Source organism: Oncorhynchus gorbuscha, linkage group LG22 (assembly GCF_021184085.1).
Source record: "Oncorhynchus gorbuscha isolate QuinsamMale2020 ecotype Even-year linkage group LG22, OgorEven_v1.0, whole genome shotgun sequence".
Classification (NCBI taxonomy): Eukaryota; Metazoa; Chordata; class Actinopteri; order Salmoniformes; family Salmonidae; genus Oncorhynchus; species Oncorhynchus gorbuscha.
Genome location: NC_060194.1, coordinates 6724161 through 6744923, shown reverse-complemented (window position 1 = coordinate 6744923; position 20763 = coordinate 6724161). Strand labels below are relative to the sequence as shown.

Below are 20763 nucleotides of genomic sequence, written 5' to 3'. Positions count from 1 at the left end.
ACAGGCTGTATAGGCTATTATGTGTGAGTGCCAAAAGTGTCTATGTTATGAGGTGCAAAATTCCACCTGCAGATTCAAAGTATTGTGCATGTCAGCTGATTGCTTATTCTCAATTAACGAATTGTTCTGTAAATTACATGAGGATGCAGGTGAAATATACAGCAGCTTTCAAGCTATTTCTTTGTAATTTCATTTGGAAAGCCAGCCCACAGCATATTGGCAGCCTTTTCAACCTGTCGCAAAGTAAACAGGAAACAAACAATGGGCTTCCAGGTAGACTGAAATGTGATAGACTCAGGGCCAGCTCCAAGGATGAACTGTTTTTAGTTATTTTGGGGGGGGGGGGGGACTCAGACTGGGTCTCAACTTACTGTGGAAATTTGGTTGTTCATCAGCAGTTGTTCTCTTGTTTTGTCAGTCACTCAATTAGCCATGTCAGCTACCAATTATTTGATTGGTTAATGAGTCTTGCCAGTTATCTAAACCTGCAGTAATTATGGCCGAATACCGACCATGCACACAGAGCACGTGCCCAGGGGCCATGACCTCCAGGTGGCCCCCATTGATTTTGTTAAGGGTCAGACACACTGAGAAATCTGAATGCTGATGGGTACTTAGCACTTCTGCCATGAGTGTCGGCAGTTAACTTACTGTTCCTCAAGTTTTACCTCTGATTTGCTTCGTTTTAAATACTCCACAAGGTAGGAGCAGTTTGTTTTGCTTGTCCCTTCTGTGGCTAATGTTGTTGCTAGCTAGCTAGAATTTGTAGTAAGCTATTGTTGACACTAACCATCTGTCGGCTCCCCACGTGGAGGTTCGTGCTTTCTAATTGGTTCAAAGTCAAATTCTCAGCCACTAACAAGCATAGTTTTTCTACAGTAGAAACAGCAGGTTCGTCGGTACCAGGTCGGTACCCTGCAGGGACATCTTTTGTTCTATCAAGAGAAGTAACGGCCTCATATGTACCTATCGGCAGTCAGATTTTTCAGTGTGTCTGTACCATTAGTTACTCTCCTTCAGATATCATTGACATGACATAAGTCATGGCAAAATGAGTAGAAGTGCAGGAAATTGGCTTTAAAACTGCAAAAATGTCTCCCTGCCCTGTAGCAAAGTTAGTAGAATTGCATGACATTTGAAATAAAATAGCCAAAATTTTTCTCCACCACAAGATGTATCTCTGCCGTCAAGAGGGGGGGGTCACTAAAAAAAATGACCCGCATGGTGGGGCCACAACCATATCTTGCTTAGGCTAGAGCCAGCCCTGTATAGACTCATTTCGTAACTAATTCACCTGGGAGAAAACAGAACAGCTCCATCCCCTTGCATGGGGTTTTCACTTCTCCATAGCACCGCACGTTGAGCAGCGGAGAGTGTGCGGGGGAGTGGGTGAGATGAGAGTGACACACAAGCCTCATCACACAGCTCTGGGCTGTGTTCCGGTGGACATTCTGTCTGATGGCTGTTGACATAATTTCACTTTTGTTTCAGACAGTGGGAGTTTTTCCAGGATGTCAAATCAAATCTATTGGTCGCGTACAGTTTGGCAGATCTTATCGCAGGTGCAGCGAAATGCTTATGTTTTTAGCTCCAACAGTGCAGCAATATCTAGCAATACAATAACAATACATACACAATCCAAAACTTAAAAAATAAACAAATTAAGACATATCAGAACAACCAATATCAGAGTCCAGAATATAAATAAATATACACCGTGTATACCAAGCATTAGGACCACCTTACATTTACATTACATTTAAGTCATTTAGCAGACGCTCTTATCCAGAGCGACTTACAAATTGGTGCATTCACCTTATGACATCCAGTGGAACAGTCACTTTACAATAGTGCATCTAAATCTTAAAGGGGGGTGAGAGGGAATACTTATCCTATCCTAGGTATTCCTTAAAGAGGTGGGGTTTCAGGTGTCTCCGGAAGGTGGTGATTGACTCCGCTGTCCTGGCGTCGTGAGGGAGTTTGTTCCACCATTGGGGGGCCAGAGCAGCGAACAGTTCCTAATATATATATGCCCTCAGAATAGCCTCAATTTGTCAGGGCTTGGGCTCTACAAAGTGTTGAAAGCATTCCACAGGGATGCTGGCCCATGTTGATTCCAATGCTTCCCACAGCTGTGTCAAGTTGGCTGGATGTCCTTTGGGTGGTGGACCAATTCTTGATACACATGGGAAACTGATGAGCGTGAAAAACCCAGAAGCGTTGCAGTTCTTGACACAAACCAATGCGCCTGGCACTTACTACCATACCCTGTTCAAAGGCACTTAAATATTTTGTCTTTCTTGCCCATTCAGCCTCTCGATGGCAAACATTACACGTTTCAATTGTCTCTGTTAACCTGTCTCCTCCCCTTCATCTACACTGATTGACATCAATAAGGGATCATAGCTTTCACCTGGACTCACCTGGTCAGTCTATGTCATGGAAAGAGCAGGTGTTCTTAATGTTTTGTACACTCAATGTATATGTACTGTATGTGAATGGAGTGTGTATAGAAAAGGTGTGTACATCAGTAGTTATATAGGATGAGCCATGACTAGAATATAGTATATACACATAAAGTGGGTAAAACAGTATGTAAACATTATTAACGTGAGCAATGTTCAATGACTTTATGTACATAGGGCAGCAGTCTCTAAGGCTCAGGGCAGGGTACCGGGCATAGGCCTGCTAGTGATGACTGTATAAGTTTGTGAGAGTCTTAGGGGGCCAAGCCAAATTTCTTCAGCCTGCTGAGGTTGAAGAGGAGCTGCTGCGTGACGGGACAATTTCAGTGACAGTAGCCTAAAAAAATGGAGCTCTATTTCTGTTGATATAAGACATTAAAACTGGGCTTTTCAGTCTCCACAATAACAATCTACAATCGTTTTGAGTGAGTGCATTTCTGATATGTGGCTTGACTAAGATAAGTGGTTGAATTGTACAAAAATAATAAAATAAATGTAACCCTTATGTACACTATATTTCCAAAAGTATTTGCACACCCCTTCAAATTAGTGGATTCGGCCATTTCGGCCGTTGTGTAGAAAAATCGATCACACAGCCATGCAGTCTCCAGGAACAAACATTGGCAGGACATTGGCCTTACTGAAGACCTCAGTGACTTCCAAAGTGGCACAGTCATAGGATTCCGCCTTTCCAACAAGTCAGTTGGTCCTGTCTGCCCAGCTAGAGATGCCCCTCACAGAACGGGACCGCCGAGTGCGTCAAAACTGTACTTGTGCCGACGTTGCTTCCAGAGGCCGTTTGGAACTCTGTAGTGAGTGTTGCAACTGAGGACAGGCACAGCACTTGGCGGTCCGGTTCTGTGAGCTTGTGTGACCTACCACTTCGGGCCTGAGCCGTTGTTGCTCCAAGATGTTTTCAATTCACAATCACAGCACTTAAAGTTGACAGGGCCGTTCTAGCAGGGCAGACATTTGAGAAACTGACTTGTTGGAAAGGTGGCACGTTGAAAGTCACTGAGCTCTTCAGTACGGGCTATTGGCTGAAATAGCCAAATCCACCAATTTGAAGGAGTGTCCACATACTTTTGTATATATAGTGGATATCCCTCGCATCCATTTTCTCTTGAGCCTTTTTCCTTTTGTGTGTTTTCTATGCCTGATGGCCACCCACTCGTGCTGAAAGAGGTGCATAGGGATGTCTTTGAGATTAGCCCCTCTCCAAACAGTGGGCCTGTTTCCAAGGCAACGCCAGAGGAAATAATTCACTCAAATGGTTCAAAGAGGAGCCCAAAACAGGCTCCAACAACCTAACTCCAACAATTCATAGCCACTATACTGGACATTTAGCTTTAACATTCATCTTGCCCTTGGGTTGCTATAGTAACATCCTGTTCAGAATGACAAAACTACCCAAACATGATCCTTTTAGTTGGTTGTCGCTTTAAGATTGAAATACAATGTTGATTATTGTAAAGCTACAATGTTTCTTTCCAGTCCTTTGGAAGACTGGCTTCTCTGCAAGGAAAACCGGGCCAAGCAGGATCAGACACTCTGAAGTCATCTAAATATCCAATATGAGTTAGATTTTTCTCCTCCCTCCCGAAGCGAGCCTGCCAGCATAATTGCATTGACTTCTGTGAGCGTGGGAGTCAAAGAACAGAGTTAATGTGCTAAAAATAAATGCACATATCATAGCCAATTACGCATTCACTGAGCTGCTCAGTGCCCCCGAGGCAGACTATAATTATAACTAACCTGCCTGCCTGCCTCAGACCTATACACATGCACAGAGAGATGGATAATTGATTTGTATGATATGTGTTAGTTTGTCGATGTCCATCATCTATTTCGTATGATATGTTATGAATTGCAATTCGTACAATATGTTACTAATTTGCAAGACGTGCATGTTACGAATTCCAATTAGTTGTGGCTAACGTCAGCTAGACAAGAGGGGTTAAGGTTAGGATTTAGGTTCAATTTCAGCTAAAAGGATTAAGGTTAGCTTACATGCCAAGTAGTTTCAAAGTTGCTAAACAGCTCAAATTGTCAGTGATGACATTCGAACATGCAACTTTTGGATTGCTAGATGTTCATGTTATATGCCCGATCAACCACCCTCTCGTCTTTGCCTTAATTAACCTTCTGTCTCATATCACCATATCAAAACGTACTAACTCGACTGTTCTGAATTCAAGTATGTCCCAGATTTGAGACCAGTCTGAGTACATCCATAATCGCTGAGTAAACAGTCCATGTAGGCCATTTCTGTGTTGTGACATACAGATGTGTCTATGCTCCCATACGTAATGTTTACTAAAGCATGGCACCTGTAAGTCTACAACTACTCAATAGTTATGATTTGACTAAGCGATTAGTCAATGGATAAGAGAAACCATTTGTCCACCAAGATACAATTTTGGAAATCATTAGCTGGAAACTCCACTAGCAGCCTTCTGCAACAATATCCTAATACTCAGTGAGCATAGACATTACTGGTTGTCCTTGGTGTAATAGGAAACACCAAAGCTTCTCCACAATATATGCTGGCTTTGATCCACTAGGTGGCAATATTGAGCTGAGAAAGGCCTCAGTTCTGTATGGCACAGCAGAAGATGCTGAACTGACATGAACATGAAACTAAGGGGGTTTTTACATATTAGTCCTCTTTAAAATAACTGATCTCAGTCCTCTTTAAAATAACTGATCTCAGTCCTCTTTAAAATAACTGATCTCAGTCCTCTTTAAAATAACTGATCTCAGTCCTCTTTAAAATAACTGATCTCAGTCCTCTTTAAAATAACTGATCTCAGTCCTCTTTAAAGTAACTGATCTCAGTCCTCTTTAAAATAACTGATCTCAGTCCTCTTTAAAATAACTGATCTCAGTCCTCTTTAAAATAACTGATCTCAGTCCTCTTTAAAATAACTGATCTCAGTCCTCTTTAAAATAACTGATCTCAGTCCTCTTTAAAATAACTGATCTCAGTCCTCTTTAAAATAACTTTAAAATGATCTCAGTCCTCTTTAAAATAACTGATCTCAGTCCTCTTTAAAATAACTGATCTCAGTCCTCTTTAAAAAATAACTGATCTCAGTCCTCTTTAAAATAACTGATCTCAGTCCTCTTTAAAATAAAAGTCCTCTTTAAAATAACTGATCTCAGTCCTCTTTAAAATAACTGATCTCAGTCCTCTTTAAAATAACTGATCTCAGTCCTCTTTAAAAGTAACTGATCTCAGTCCTCTTTAAACTGATAACTGATCTCAGTCCTCTTTAAAATAACTGATCTCAGTCCTCTTTAAAATAACTGATCTCAGTCCTCTTTAAAATAACTGATCTCAGTCCTCTTTAAAATAACTGATCTCAGTCCTCTTTAAAATAACTGATCTCAGTCCTCTTTAAAATAACTGATCTCAGTCCTCTTTAAAATAACTGATCTCAGTCCTCAGTTCTTTAAAATAACTGATCTCAGTCCTCTTTAAAATAACTGATCTCAGTCCTCTTTAAAATAACTGATCTCAGTCCTCTTTAAAATAACTGATCTCAGTCCTCTTTAAAATAACTGATCTCAGTCCTCTTTAAAATAACTGATCTCAGTCCTCTTTAAAATAACTGATCTCAGTCCTCTTTAAAATAACTGATCTCAGTCCTCTTTAAAATAACTGATCTCAGTCCTCTTTAAAATAACTGATCTCAGTCCTCTAACTGATTCAGTCCTCTTTAAAGTAACTGATCTCAGTCCTCTTTAAAATAACTGATCTCAGTCCTCTTTAAAATAACTGATCTCAGTCCTCTTTAAAATAACTGATCTCAGTCCTCTTTAAAATAACTGATCTCAGTCCTCTTTAAAATAACTGATCTCAGTCCTCTTTAAAATAACTGATCTCAGTCCTCTTTAAAATAACTGATCTCAGTCCTCTTTAAAATAACTGATCTCAGTCCTCTTTAAAGTAACTGATCTCAGTCCTCTTTAAAATAACTGATCTCTTTAAAGTAACTGATCTCAGTCCTTTAAAATAACTGATCTCAGTCCTCTAACTGATTCAAAAGTAACTGATCTCAGTCCTCTTTAAAGTCCTCTTTAAAATAACTGATCTCAGTCTCTTTAAAATCTTTAAAATAACTGATCTCAGTCCTCTTTAAAATAACTGATCTCAGTCCTCTTTAAAATAACTGATCTCAGTCCTCTGATCTCAGTCCTCTTTAAAGTAACTGATCTCAGTCCTCTTTAAAATAACTGATCTCAGTCCTCTTTAAAGTAACTGATCTCAGTCCTCTTTAAAGTAACTGATCTCAGTCCTCTTTAAAGTAACTGATCTCAGTCCTCTTTAAAGTAACTGATCTCAGTCCTCTTTAAAATAACTGATCTCAGTCCTCTTTAAAATAACTGATCTCAGTCCTCTTTAAAATAACTGATCTCAGTCCTCTTTAAAATAACTGATCTCAGTCCTCTTTAAAATAACTGATCTCAGTCCTCTATAAAGTGGGGTCAAAAAGAACCAAACGCAGTTCTCTTTGTATTCACACTGCCCTTGCTTTTGAGTGAGTCGGCTACTCTTTTGCCAGTTCACTTCACCCATTTTGTGGACCGAATCCTTTAGAAAGGAATCAAGATCTTTTCCCAAAATGCACTCTGGGTTTTTACAAAGTGCAAGAGTAGACATTCAATCAGAATGTGTTATCGGACAGCTAGATACACTTTGGAAGCTAATAGTTTGCGATTAAATTTAAATATGAGACATGAATTGTTAATAGCATCTTCTGATTACATGTACATTTTATTGCTAACAGAATAAATAGCAACAAACTACATATCAAATAACACCATAATTATATTGTACACCCAAGTTAAGCTACTGCGCATTTAAGAGAATAGATTTTATGTTGCGATGTCAAAAATGTCATCTTCCCACACTCAACAGCTTCAGAAGCTCTTAGCTTATATATTGCAAACAAAGAATCTGAACTAAACGCCTGTCCTTGACAATCGCTAATAAATATATTTTAAAAACCCAGCACAACAGTCATAATCTTCTCTTTTGTGGCACCAATGCGAGAGGTTATGTCAGGGGAAACGGTGTTGCATTAGTCTAGTGTGGGAATCATGACAAGCAAACCTGGGGAGCTTTGTGTTCACATTGGCCCAGGTTTTAAGAGAACCGATCTCAGACCACCGCATGGTCCCAGTGGTTTGCTTCAGGAGCTCTTTTGAGTCGGACATAATTTGGCGTGTTCACACTGTGCAAAAAAAATGCAAGCGAACAGTTCACAAAAACTGTCTGAACGGGACCAAGTGTGAAATCACCCCAAGAAGTCATGTTCTCATTGGACAAGATAACGTATCAACTACACCAGGTGTCTTCAAAACGCTTACAATGAGGTCCAGAGCCTGCTGTTCTGTTCTACCTGAATTAATTGCACCCACCTGGTGTCCCAGGTCTAAATTAGTCCCTGTTAAGTGGGGAACAATGAATCACCAGTTCCACTGTTTTGAGGAGAGTTAGAGAGAACTAAACCATGGTTGTGGTTTCTATACTTTTCATAGTATCACCACGACCGGCAACACAGCTCGTCTCTCAATCACCCACGTGGGTATAACCAAAGGAGCTGGCACGTGGGTATCTGCTTCTATAAACTGAGGAGATGGGAGAGGAAGGACTTGCAGCGCAATCTGCGCCAAAAATAGAAAGGACTTCTATTTTAGCCCTTGACAACGCAGACGCTTGTTGACACCCGCGAGCAAGTGTGGGTGCAATAACAGATTTCTACATTTATTTTTGCAGGTGTAGTCAGGGTATTATAGGCTGGATATCAGTTGACAAGATAAAAATCAGGTGTGCTAGTAGCTCCGGTATAGATAAATGCAGGAAACTGCTTGAGGTCCCCAGGGAGAGGTTTGAAAAGTAGGTAATTCGCCAACTATTTAAACATGTAATAAATTACAATGCACGCTATCATTTAGTACAGCAAGTTGGGTTTTATTAATACATTCATAGTTTAAGGGAAAATAGCTACACGCTCTAAACGTTGTTCTGGAACAACTAAAGAGGTAAACTGCATGTGAGCAGAATATGGTAAAACCAAGGACTTGGACAAAGTGATAAAATAGAATACACTTAAATTGACACATTGCATAAAATAGGAGGGTTAAATCTATAACAAATAGTGCAGAATTGCAATTACACAGAACATTTGTTAGCGTAACATAATTGGCAGACTTATTAATACAGCACTTATACCGTTTTGTCCACAAGAAGATCACTAAACGGTCAAGCACATCTACTACACAAACCTTTGTTGAACACCGAAATAAACTGATGACAACCATAATATTACCTGTCGCCAAGGCTTTCGTAGCTCTGACCAACAAACTCTTTAAAAAAGGTTTGAATCTACAACTGTCCACCAGAGACCATCGACGTCGCCTTATCCTACAAAATAGCCGAAGTCTGATTCAGGCATAGCATTGAGAGAAGTTTACCTCGAACAATAACGTAAGCACAATGCAAGTGTACGACCGCTAGCACCGCGCTAAAAATTAAATTTCTCAAATCACTGGTTCAAATCAGGTCAGCCACGTTCAAAGGCATCTCATCAACTGTCGTATTGTAAAACGTCTCGATATCCCGAAGGATACGCTTGTCCTCTTCGGTCACAAAGTTAATAGCCACGCCTTTTCGGCCAAAACGGCCACCGCGACCAATTCTGTAGAAATGAATGGGGAACAAAAAGTCAGGTCCAGGAGCAAACTTTGCAAATACATTAAAGACTCAGTCATACCACAAGGCATCAACTTCAGACTACATACCGGTGAATATAATTCTCTCGGTTTGTAGGAAGGTCATAGTTTATGACAAGGGAAACCTGCTGCACATCAATTCCTCGAGCCTGGAATAGAAACACAAACACTAGTTAGAAAGAAGCAAAGTTGAGGCACCGACATGAATATCAAAAGCACATTTGATTTTAAAATGTCGTCTGACATTAAGTAACAGATTCCTACAGCGAGAGAAACCCGTGGTGGAGAACAGACCTTTCATCTCCCAAAAGGTATTAGCTCAAAGCCATAACAGGGCCATCGCAGAGGACAAAGCCTTGTGGGGTTTGCATTTTGGGATAACACACCATGTACCAATGTTAAAAATCATCCCTAATGACAGAGCAGAGTGATATTCTAGCCTCACCAGTAAGTCAGTAGTGATGAGGACTCTGCTGGATCCAGACCGGAACTCCCTCATGATCACATCCCTTTCCTTCTGATCCATGTCTCCGTGCTAAAAGAAACAGGCGTTGAAAACAGGTTCAGTCAACCTCTGATTCTCCTAGCAATACGTCTGGTGATCTTACAAGAGCAGAGACAGTGAAGTCCCTTGCGTGCATCTTCTCCGTCAGCCAGTCAACCTTCCTCCTGGTGTTGAGGAAGATGACTGCCTGGGTGATTGTCAGAGTCTCGTACAGGTCACACAGCGTGTCCAACTTCCACTCCTGGAAGAAACAGGAAGGGTACAGGTCATTTTACTGAGCGGGCCTGGCTAGCCTCATGACAAATTATTTCTAAAAGGATCATTAGATTGTAGCACAGAACCTTGAGACAAGACACCGGACAGTAAACGGCTCGCCCTAGTCTCATTGGCAACGCTGCCTTCACATCTCTTCCTTTGGGTGTACCCATGCTCACATGCCCGCAAGGGTCAAGCCCAGAGGCTTCACCCCCAACAATTTTAGCGGGGTGTTTTAAAAGACGGGAAATGATATATACTTGGTTGAACGACAGGAACTCAATATTTGCAACTGAATAAATGTGGATCCATGGCGTTGGTGAGCACAACCCACCTCGCGCTCTACATTGATGTAGAACTGCTTGATACCCTCCAGGGTAAGCTCCTCCTTCTTCACCAGGATGCGAATGGGCTCTCGCATGAACTTCTTGGTCACCTCCAGGACATCCGCAGGCATGGTAGCAGAGAGGAGGACCACCTGTGGAGATACCGGAGAAAAACACTTGTAACAAGGTGAACTGGAGACATGCACTTTGGCATCCAAAGTGGCCGATTCATTGTCGCACTGGGCCTCGAGACAGACGTTAGCAAATATTAAGAACGAGGTTAGACCACGACGCATTTCCAGCACAGTGCGTAGTGCTCTCCCTCCACGCAATACTCTGCTGGCATTATGGCAGAAACCAGGCTAACCAGTCACCCCACATAAAGTGACTAGGGAAAACAATCCCATATGATTGCCGTGCGAATATAAGGTCACAGGTTCAGCTACTATGCTCTTCGGCTAAGAATGCAAAAGAGTTGTGTATACTTGCACAACATTTTACTGAGTTACTGTACAAAAATGCAACATTTAAAGTGTTGGTCCCATGTTTGAGCTGAAGACCCCAGAAAATGTCCAAACCAAAAAGTCTATAAAATTGTTTACATCCCTTTTAGTCAGCATTTCTTATTTGTCAAGATAATCATGTAGCACAGACACATGTAGCACTTCAAGAAGCTGATTAAAACAGCATGATCATTACAGATGCACCTTGTGCTGGGGACAATAACTTGTGCAGTTGAGACAATGCCACAAACGTCTCAGGTTGAGGGAGTGTGTAATTGGCATGCAAACTGCAGGAATGTTCACCAGAGCTGTTGTCTGAGATTTTAATGTTAATCTACCATAAGCCACCTCGAACAGTTTGAGAATTTGGTAGTACAGCCAAAACGGCCTCAAACACAGGTCACGTGTAACCGCACCAGCCCAGATCCTCCACATCCAGCTTAGTCACCTGCGGGATTGTCCGAGACCAGCCACCCGGACAACTGATGAATACGAGCCCTTGAGGAAAAACTCATTCTGATTGACTGGGCCTGTACCACTAAGAGACTGGGCAAGGCTAATAAGCGAGTGGGCCTATGGCTGCGCCCCTGCCCAGTCGTGAAATTCATAGATTACTGCCTAATGAAATGGATCAACTTCCTTATGAACTAACATTGTTGCGTTTTGTTCATAAGGAAATCAGTCAACTGAAATCAGTCCTCCATCTATGGACTTCACAATACTGGGAATACAGATACGCATCTGTTGGTCACAGATACCAAGTTAAGGGCGAGGAGATGTATATATATATTTTTTTTTTACGTCAGTATCTGGTGACCACAATTTGCTTCATGCAAAATACACACAAAAAAAAGTACAAAAATAAAATTGTTAAAACCCACCAATTATAAAAGTTAGGGGTGGATCAGAAAACCAGTCAGTACCTGGTGTAATCACCATTTGCCTCGACCAGCGCAACACATCTTCGCATAGAGTTGATCAGGCTGGTGTCGCCTGTGGAATGTTTTCTATGCCTCTTAAAAATGGCCGTGGGAAGTTTATTTCACCTTTATTTAACCAGGTAGGCTAGTTGAGAACAAGTTCTCATTTACAACTGCGACCTGGCCAAGATAAAGCATAGCAGTGTGAACAGACAACAGAGTTACACATGGAATAAACAATTAACAATAATACTGTAGAAAAGTGTCTATATACATTGTGTGCAAAAGGCAAGAAGTAGGCGAATAATTACAATTTTGCAGATTAACACTGGAATGCCAGTCACAGGCAGCAGAGACCTTGAACGAAAGGCGGCCAAATGAGGTGTTGGCTTTAGGGATGATCAGTGAGATACACCTGCTGGAGCGCGTGCTATGGGTGGGTGTTGCAGTCGTGACCAGTGAACTGCGATAAGGCGGAGCTTTACCTAGCATGGATTTGTAGATGACCTGGAGCCAGTGGGTCTGGCGACGAATATGTAGCGAGGGCCAGCCGACTAGAGCATACAGGTCGCAGTGGTGGGTGGTATAAGGTGCTTTAGTAACAAAACGGATGGCACTGTGATAAACTGCATCCAGTTTGCTGAGTAGAGAATTTGAAGCTATTTTGTAGATGACATCGCCGAAGTCGAGGATCGGTAGGATAGTCAGCTTTACTAGGGTAAGTTTGGCGGCGTGAGTGAAGGATGCTTTGTTGCGGAATAGAAAGCCGACTCTAGATTTCATTTTAGATTGGAGATGTTTGATACAAGTCTGGAAGGAGAGTTTACAGTCTAGCCAGACACCTAGGTACTTAGATGTCCACATATTCTAGGCCAGAACCATCCAGGGTGGTGATGCTAGTCTGACGTGCAGGTGCAGGCAGCCAACGGTTGAAAAGCATGCATTTGGTTTTACTAGCGTTTAAGAGCAGTTGGAGGCCACGGAAGGAGTGTTGTATGGCATTGAAGCTCGTTTGGAGGTTAGATAGCACAGTGTCCAAGGAAGGGTCCAGAAGTATACAGAATGGTGTCGTCTGCGTAGAGGTGGATCATGGAATCGCGCGCAGCATCATTGATATATACAGAGAAGAGTCGGCCCGAGAGTTGAACCCTGTGGCATCCCCATAGAGACTGCCAGAGGACCGGACAACACGCCCTCCGATTTGACACACTGAACTTTGTCTGCAAAGTAGTTGGTGAACCAGGCAAGGCAGTCATTGGAAAAACCGAGGCTACTGAGTCTGCCGATATGAATATGGTGATTGACAGAGTCGAAAGCCTTGGCCAGGTCGATGACGGCTGCACAGTACTGTCTTTTATCGATGGCGGTTATGATATCGTTTAGTACCTTGAGCGTGGCTGAGGTGCACCAGTGACCGGCTCGGAAACCAGATTGCACAGCGGAGAAGGCACGGTGGGATTCGAGATGGTCAGTAATCTGTTTGTTGACTTAGCTTTCGAAGACCTCAGATGGGAAGGATGGATATAGGTCTGTAAAAGTTTGGGTCCAGGGTGTCTCCCCCTTTGAAGAGGATGACTGCGGCAGCTTTCCAATCCTTGTGGATCTCAGACGATATGATAGAGAGGTTGAACAGGCTGGTAATAGGGGTTGCGACAACGGCGGCGGATAGTTTCAGAAATAGAGGGTCCAGATTGTCAAGCCCAGCTGATTTGTACGGGTCCAGGTTTTGCAGTTGCTGGATAACGTCGATCCAGAGCATCCCTAATATTATCGATGGGTGACATGTCTGGTTAGTATGCAGGCCATGGAACTGGGAAATGTTCAGCTTCCAGGAATTGTGTAAAGATCCTTCAAGCATGGGGCCGTGCATTATGCTGAAATGTGAGGTTATGGCAGCGGATTAAATGGCACGACAATGGGCCTCAGGATCTCGTCACAGTCTCTGCATTCAAATCGGCATTGATAAAAACGCTGTGTTCATAGCTTATTCCTGCCCATACCATCACCCTACCTCCACCATGGGCCGCGCATCACAACGTTAACTTCAGAAAACAACTTTGAAGCCATTTACGACGCCAAACTGCAGTCAGGTCAAGACCCTACTGAGGACGACCATGCAGATGAGCTTCCCTGAGACTGTTAGAGTAGAAATTCATTCACCTGCGGTATCATCCGAGACGGTCAGAAAGAGAATGAAATAGACGTTATATTTTTGCTCTTTTATAGCGACAACTACAGAAAAAAGTCAATCAAGTGCACAAGGCTACATGTGTGCAAAAATAACGTTCACTGAATAAAAACGTAATAATCCCCCTTCCCTCACACGTGTTACTGTCAAGTTAAACACAACAAAAACAATATCTCTGGGCTACACTACACGTTATTACATTTTCCACAGGCAAAGTGTACATGGGTTCTACAATGTGCCAGCAAGAGCCCCTTTGTTGGCACTGCCCCTTTTTATCCACTGTATTGAAAAAGTGAACGAGCGAGAAAGAGGGGGGGGGGGGTGTGTGTGGTGTTCCCTTCACCTCTATAGTGGCATCCAGCTTAAGCCAGGCCCAGCTCCAGCTACACTTGATCCCTGAATCCACTTGTCTGACAACTACCGCCTCATTTTAGACCCAATTCTTCATCCTGAAGATTAACCACATACCGTAGATGGAAAACATTAGTTCATAGAGAAACTAACATTTCACACAGATTGCCAGGGTTCAGTAAGCAACTAACTTGAGGATGTCAAAGAGTCGTATACCACTTAATACTATAGCGAATTGTTTATGTTACTAACGTTAGCAAGCAGTCTGACTTTAGCCAGCTAATTTTCACATCATAAACGCAATTATTTGATCAGCTAAGTTGCTCAACATTTCTCTGGCTAGCTAATGGAGAATTCAATCCAGCTAGCAAGATACTTAATGCTAACAATTCTTGTTCCACCACGCTCCCTCACCTCAAACGTTAGAATTAACGCCAGTGTTTTCGGTTACAGCTCATGAAGTACGCTTCATCACCTTCCCTTCCCTCCCCTGTGGTCAGGCTTCTCACCTACCTCTTCGTTATCATTCAGGGGACGCGCTTATCTAACTGGCAAACTGCCTTTCCACTCTCCACTGTCTTCCCAGAGCGCACACTGATGCTGTAACTAGCAAGTTGGTTGTCTCTTCAGTCACGTGCTGGATTCGGTTACGTGAACAATTGGCTGAGCCTTTTTTCATCTGATCTACACAGATCAGATATGTTACCTGTTTTGGATTCAAACCAATACATTTCGCTGGTTTGCATCCCTGTTAATCAGCTTCTTGATATGCAGCACCTGTCGGGTGGATTGATCAGCTTGGCAAAGGAGAAATGCTCACTAACAGGGTTGTAAACAAATTTGTGCACCGCATTTGAAACATAAGCTTTTAGTATGGTCATTTTCTGGGATATTTTCATTTCAGCTCACGAAACAAACTCTTTACATATATGTGTGTATGTATACATGTTCCGTGTGTATATAAAGAAAAGAGACCTACTTGAATGTTTGTGCTCAGTTTCTGAAAGATCTCATAGATCTGATCCTTAAAACCACGACTCAGCATCTCATCAGCTTCGTCCAGGACAAACATCTTGATGCATTTTGGAGCTATAATATAGTAGACAAGAATGCAATTTAGCACATGCATTGTCATCAACAAGCTAGGAAGGCCTCTAAAGATTACCAATGGACGAGAGAAATGAGTTGGTCAGATGGCAGATACTTACACTGATGAGTACTTACACAGGTATCTCCTGTTAAGCATGTCAAACACCCGGCCTGGAGTCCCAACCACTATGTGGGGGGCCTCGGCCGTCAGCTTCTGCATCTCGTTGCGGACGTTGGTGCCCCCAATGCAGGCGTGGCAGGCAGCCCCCATGTAGTCTCCCAGAGCCAGAATCACCTTCTGGATCTGAAACGAGTCAAAATGTTTAATGGTGATATACGCTTGACATCAATGCATTATATTGACTTGAGTGTTTCTCAAGTGATCAGTCTAAAAAGTAGTCACCATCATCAGGTCTGTCCCGAAAGATGAAATGCCATCATTTCACTCAACCCTCGTTACAGAAGGGAACTGAACCCCCCCATAACAAGTGGTGTGCAAGGAGTCAGGTCAACTTTCAGAGCAATGCAGCCATGGACAGAGACTACACCGATCCTAAGAGATCTGTCACCTCCTTTTAGCCCAATTTGTTGATTTTGCATGAAGGAAGGAAGTGGGGAAAATATAAATACCTTTGTTTGAGACTTAATATGCCGCCTTGGTCTGATACACACTTAAGTTTATCCTGACCTCAGGTACAGCATACCTGCTGAGCCAGCTCCCTGGTGGGGGCCAGTACCAAAGCCTGGGTCTCTTTCTGCTCCATGTCCAGCTGCTGCAAAATAGAGATGGCAAACGTGGCAGTCTTGCCAGTGCCTGACTGGGCTTGGGCAATGACATCATAGCCTGGGTGGGGGAGGGAGCAAAGGGGTTTCATGATCAGAATGCAAATTAAGTCCTCATTCACTTGAGTGATCAGTAAGACTAAAAGTAGTTCTCCACTGCAGTCCTGAACGATGGTATGCCATCATTTCAATGAATAAGAGGATGTTTAACTTTCATTTATTGGTATAAACAAACCATTGATTTACATACCTTTGATACAAGGAATGATTGCCCTCTGTTGAATGGCCGATGGCTTCTCAAAACCATACGCATAAATACCCCTAAGGAGTGTCTCCTTCAGGGCCATGTCATCAAAGTTGTCTGTAATCTCATTCCAGTTGCTCTGCACAATGACATTAGTATTTAGTTTACAGTGTACAAATTATAAAGAGGACAAAAGTAGTTGATTACAGGGAGTCAACTGCAGGTCTGTGCTGGAGGTTGAGTGATCAGTCTAAAAAGTAGTCACCATCATCAGGTCTGTCCCGAAAGATGAAATGCCATCATTTCACTCAACCCTTGTTACAGAAGGGAACTGAAATCCTCTTTAACAAGTGGTGTGCAAGGAGTCGGGTAAACTTTCAGACCAACGCAGTCATGGACAGATTACGCCAACAATCTGAGATCCAGCATTTATTTTAACCAAACTAATTTGGATTTAGCAAAGAGTGAGTTGAAAACGTACCTCGATAACACCATCAGGCTCCATCCCCTCTGGCCCTGCGTCATGCTCACGATCTCTTGAGCTATAGGTGAAAATAAGGGGTAGAGTCAGACAAACTGAGCAACAAAAACATTCATATTAACCTGAATATGGTTATTGGGAGAGGGTTGGTGAATAAATGACAGCAAAATCCACACCAGCCAAGCTTAACATGAAAGTGTGATGAAGTTGAAATTCCAGGGTCAGTCCCGAAAGACGGTATGCCATCATCCCACACTACATTTAGCTAGTGTTGCTTATGGAGTAAGCAACACGTGTCAGCATCCCGATGGGGCACAAGTTACATAACATTAGCTAACTAATCTTCGTTGGGGCTGATAAGCCTATGAATTTCAATAAGAACAGTTTCTCCCCTTCTACTCCTGCCGCCAACTCAGTCAGTGGGTTGCAATGTTTGCAAGCTGACTAGCTAACGTCAGCCAACTACCTAGATCATTTAGCCAAACTAGCTGGAGTCAAAGCCATAAATTGATTACTCTAGTCTGGCTGAAACTTAAGTCAACCTAGGTTGGAACAAGGCCGTTGATGACACTATATGACGTTGTCTAGCTGGTTTTAGTGGTAAGCATCACATTCACTGACTGTAGGCATGTCAAAATTGTGTCTAGATAATCAAATTGTACATTTTCCTGCATGTTCTTTGCATCAGCTAACCATGAAGCGGACGTGAACTACCATCTTGACAGAATACTAACGTGGCTAGCTAACGTTATCTAACATTTAGCTAGCAAGCTAATGCCAATGGGGTCCGACGTTGTAAACCACCTAGCTAGCTAGTTTCCTACGAATAGCTACAAGATGAATGGAAAATGCATGTCATTTTAAGGTGACACCGGGAAACTAGGCTTTTACCTGTTGTAATCAGGAGAATCGCTAGACATGATCAGATCAAACTTCACCATGCGACTGGAAAAGATCTACAGTGAGGAGGACAAGCGATTTTATAATGGCCGGACTATTTTCACTGCTATGTAAAGAGTCAATCTGGTCATTTTTCGGAACAGACAAGACATTCTCCACACAAAGACAATATTTTTAGTACACTAATATTTGTGTTTTATGTGTTAATACTGTGACGCTGCGTTCTACAACGCGAAAACAACAAAATAGGTAGACTATATTTTATAGCGGAAGGATATTGCAGCACAAGTTGCATGTGTTTGGGTTACTACGGCGTTCTCATCATGTCAAAATTTATGGGGAATTTACTCAAAATGGTGCATACACCTTTGCCAAGACAACATATCAACTTTATGAAATCATTTCTAACCTCACACAGTCTCTGTTCCTCATTTCTCATGTATAGTACCGCACTTTTTTTACCACTCATACATTTGGAATGTTTTGGATTATTTTCTAACTAGATTTATAACCTTCCCAGCCCAGGCCCATGAAAAAAATGTATACATGTTTTTGTTGTTGTGTAAAGTAAAGCATTCAATTCAATGAATTCCCGCCCAGAAATGTATGTCATTATCAATCTCACAACTAAAACCCCAACTATAAAGTCTTGCATTTGATAGCTAAATACAGTATTTCACTTGTGTAAAACCTGCAGGTGCAAACCCAGCTCACAATGTTCACCTGTTTGAGTGTCAATTTTTTCCATTAGTTAGGGGAACATTCTATCTATGTTAGCAAAAACCTGAGAACTTAAAAAAAAAATATATATATATATATATATATATGTTTTGGTCTTAGGAGAACATTCCCTTAATGTCTAGCAGAACATGGTGGCAATGTTCTCCGAATATACAACAAATGTTCTAGATGGGTTTTATGGGGTGTTTTAATAAGAGCATTCATGTGTACCATTTTCTGAGGGTTAGGAGAATATTCCATCAACGTTCCATCAAACATACACGGAACATGGTTGCCATGTTCTTAGAATATACACTGAACAAAAAATATGAACGCAAAATGCAACAATTTCAAAGATTCTACTGAGTTATAGTTTATATATGGAAATCAGTTCATTTAAATAGATAAATTAGGACCTAATCTATGGCTGCTCGATGGGTGATGTGTCTGGTGAGTATGCTGGCCATGGAAGAACTGGGACATTTTCAGCTCCCAGGAATTGTGTACAGATCCTTGCGACATGGGTCTGTGCATTATCATGCTGAAACATAAGGTGATGACGGCGGATGAATGGCAAGACAATGGGCCTCAGGATCTCGTCATGTGCATTCAAATTATGTTCGTTGTCTGCCCATACCATATCCCCACTGCCACCATGGGGCAGTCTGTTCACAATGTTGACATCAGCAAACCGCTTGCCCACACAACACCATACACATGGTCTGCGGTTGTGAGGCCGGCTGGACATACTGCCAAATCCTCTAAAACATCTCTGAAGGCGGCTTATGGTAAAAAAACAACAACATTGAATTCTCTGGCAACAGCTCTGGTGGACGGACATTCGAGGAGTCAGCATGACAATTGCACGCTCCCTCAAAACTTGAGACAAATGTGACATTGTGTAGCGTGACAAAACTGCACTTTTTAAAATGTTATTATTCTTATTTTTTATTTAACCTTCATTTAACTAGGCAAGTCAGTTAAGAACAAATTCTTATTTACAATCACGGCCTACCCCGGCCAAACCTGGGCGACGCTGGGCCAATTGTGCGCCGCCCTATGGGACTCCCAATCACGGCCAGATGTGATACAGCCTGGATTCAAACCAAGGACTGTAGTGACACCTCTTGCACTGAGATGCAGTGCCTTAGACCGCTGCGCCACTCGGGAGCCCATTTTAGAGTGGCCTTTTATTGTTGCCAGCACAAAGTTTACCTGTGTAATGATCATGCTGTTTAATCAGCTTCTTGATACACCTGTCAGGTGGATGGATTATCTTGGCAAAGGACAAATGCTCACTAACAGGGATATAAAATGTAAGATAAATATGGTTTTTGTGCATATGGAACATTTCTGGGATCTCAGCTGATGAAACATGGGACTAACATTTAACATGTTTAGTTTATATTTCTGTTGTGTGTAGGTTAATAAATAAAAAAATATGTTTTTTTTCTTATGACAAAATAAAAGCTGATTCAAAGGGGGTGTGGCAGATTTCAAAACTCTAGGCAGTAATGGATAAACATGAAAGGTGGTTATCGAGGAGGGGGAGACACTTCTGTTTGCCTACTAGCGAATTGACACACTCCTCTACCACTTATCGGTTTCTGTGTCATGGAAGAGAAAGGACGGAGGAGAGAGAACAGAGGACGGTAAAGTCTACACCTGTTGTATTCGGAGCATGTGACAAATACATTTTGATTGATTTGATTTAAGGCCAGGCAACACACCCTCATAACCCCTCACCCCCCCTTAATATTTTACCGGTTGAATGTAGACACAAATATAAAACTTTATTGTATTAAAATAGTTCTGAAATATTGTATAAAAATATGCACGTGAGGCAATATTTCATTAAATATGTGCATATTTACATATTGCACGAATACATTTTGGGTTTTATTCTGTTAAGACACTCCAGGACCAGACTTGTCCGGAGCAGATTGTGGATAAATACTTTTTTCATCTTTCTATCTGTAAAACACTAAAGATTTTTCCAAAGAAAATGTTATCTAGAAAAAAAGGACAACATATCAACAATTCCCGCTAAGGATAACCACACACAATTTGGTGAATGCAGGTGCTTCTGGAGCTGAGAAAAATGATTTGGCGTGTGGGAAAGAGTCTGACTTTCGGGGAAATGGCAGTTAACCTGTTTGGGATAGGGGGCAGCATTTTCACGTTTGGATGAAAAGCGTGCCCAGAGTAAACTGCCTGCTACTCTGTCCCAGTTGCTAATATATGCATATTATTAGTAGATTTATCAGTAGATCGCTGTAAAGCCTTTTTGAA

At 42.0% G+C, this 20763-nt stretch overlaps 1 protein-coding gene and 5 non-coding genes across 6 annotated transcripts; all 6 read right to left on the bottom strand.

The window, feature by feature from the left end:
• Positions 1-8421: 8421 nt before the first annotated feature.
• eif4a2 (eukaryotic translation initiation factor 4A) lies at positions 8422-17874 on the bottom strand. Its single transcript, XM_046322070.1, has 11 exons — positions 17743-17874; positions 16852-16912; positions 16377-16509; positions 16048-16187; positions 15479-15647; positions 15234-15343; positions 10301-10444; positions 9815-9952; positions 9652-9741; positions 9276-9355; positions 8422-9172 (listed from the first exon to the last, which is right to left on the bottom strand). Exons 1-11 carry the CDS (start codon positions 17790-17792, stop codon positions 9028-9030), a joined length of 1260 nt encoding a protein of 419 aa, XP_046178026.1. The 5' UTR covers positions 17793-17874; the 3' UTR covers positions 8422-9027.
• Positions 10037-10213, bottom strand: LOC124010270. Its single transcript, XR_006834406.1, has one exon. It is a non-coding gene; the product is annotated as a small nucleolar RNA SNORA81 (small nucleolar RNA).
• LOC124010272 lies at positions 15721-15791 on the bottom strand. Its single transcript, XR_006834408.1, has one exon. It is a non-coding gene; the product is annotated as a small nucleolar RNA SNORD2 (small nucleolar RNA).
• LOC124010274 lies at positions 16251-16319 on the bottom strand. Its single transcript, XR_006834410.1, has one exon. It is a non-coding gene; the product is annotated as a small nucleolar RNA SNORD2 (small nucleolar RNA).
• Positions 16610-16680, bottom strand: LOC124010271. Its single transcript, XR_006834407.1, has one exon. It is a non-coding gene; the product is annotated as a small nucleolar RNA SNORD2 (small nucleolar RNA).
• Positions 17048-17107, bottom strand: LOC124010273. The gene has a single exon (XR_006834409.1). It is a non-coding gene; the product is annotated as a small nucleolar RNA SNORD2 (small nucleolar RNA).
• Positions 17875-20763: the final 2889 nt, after the last annotated feature.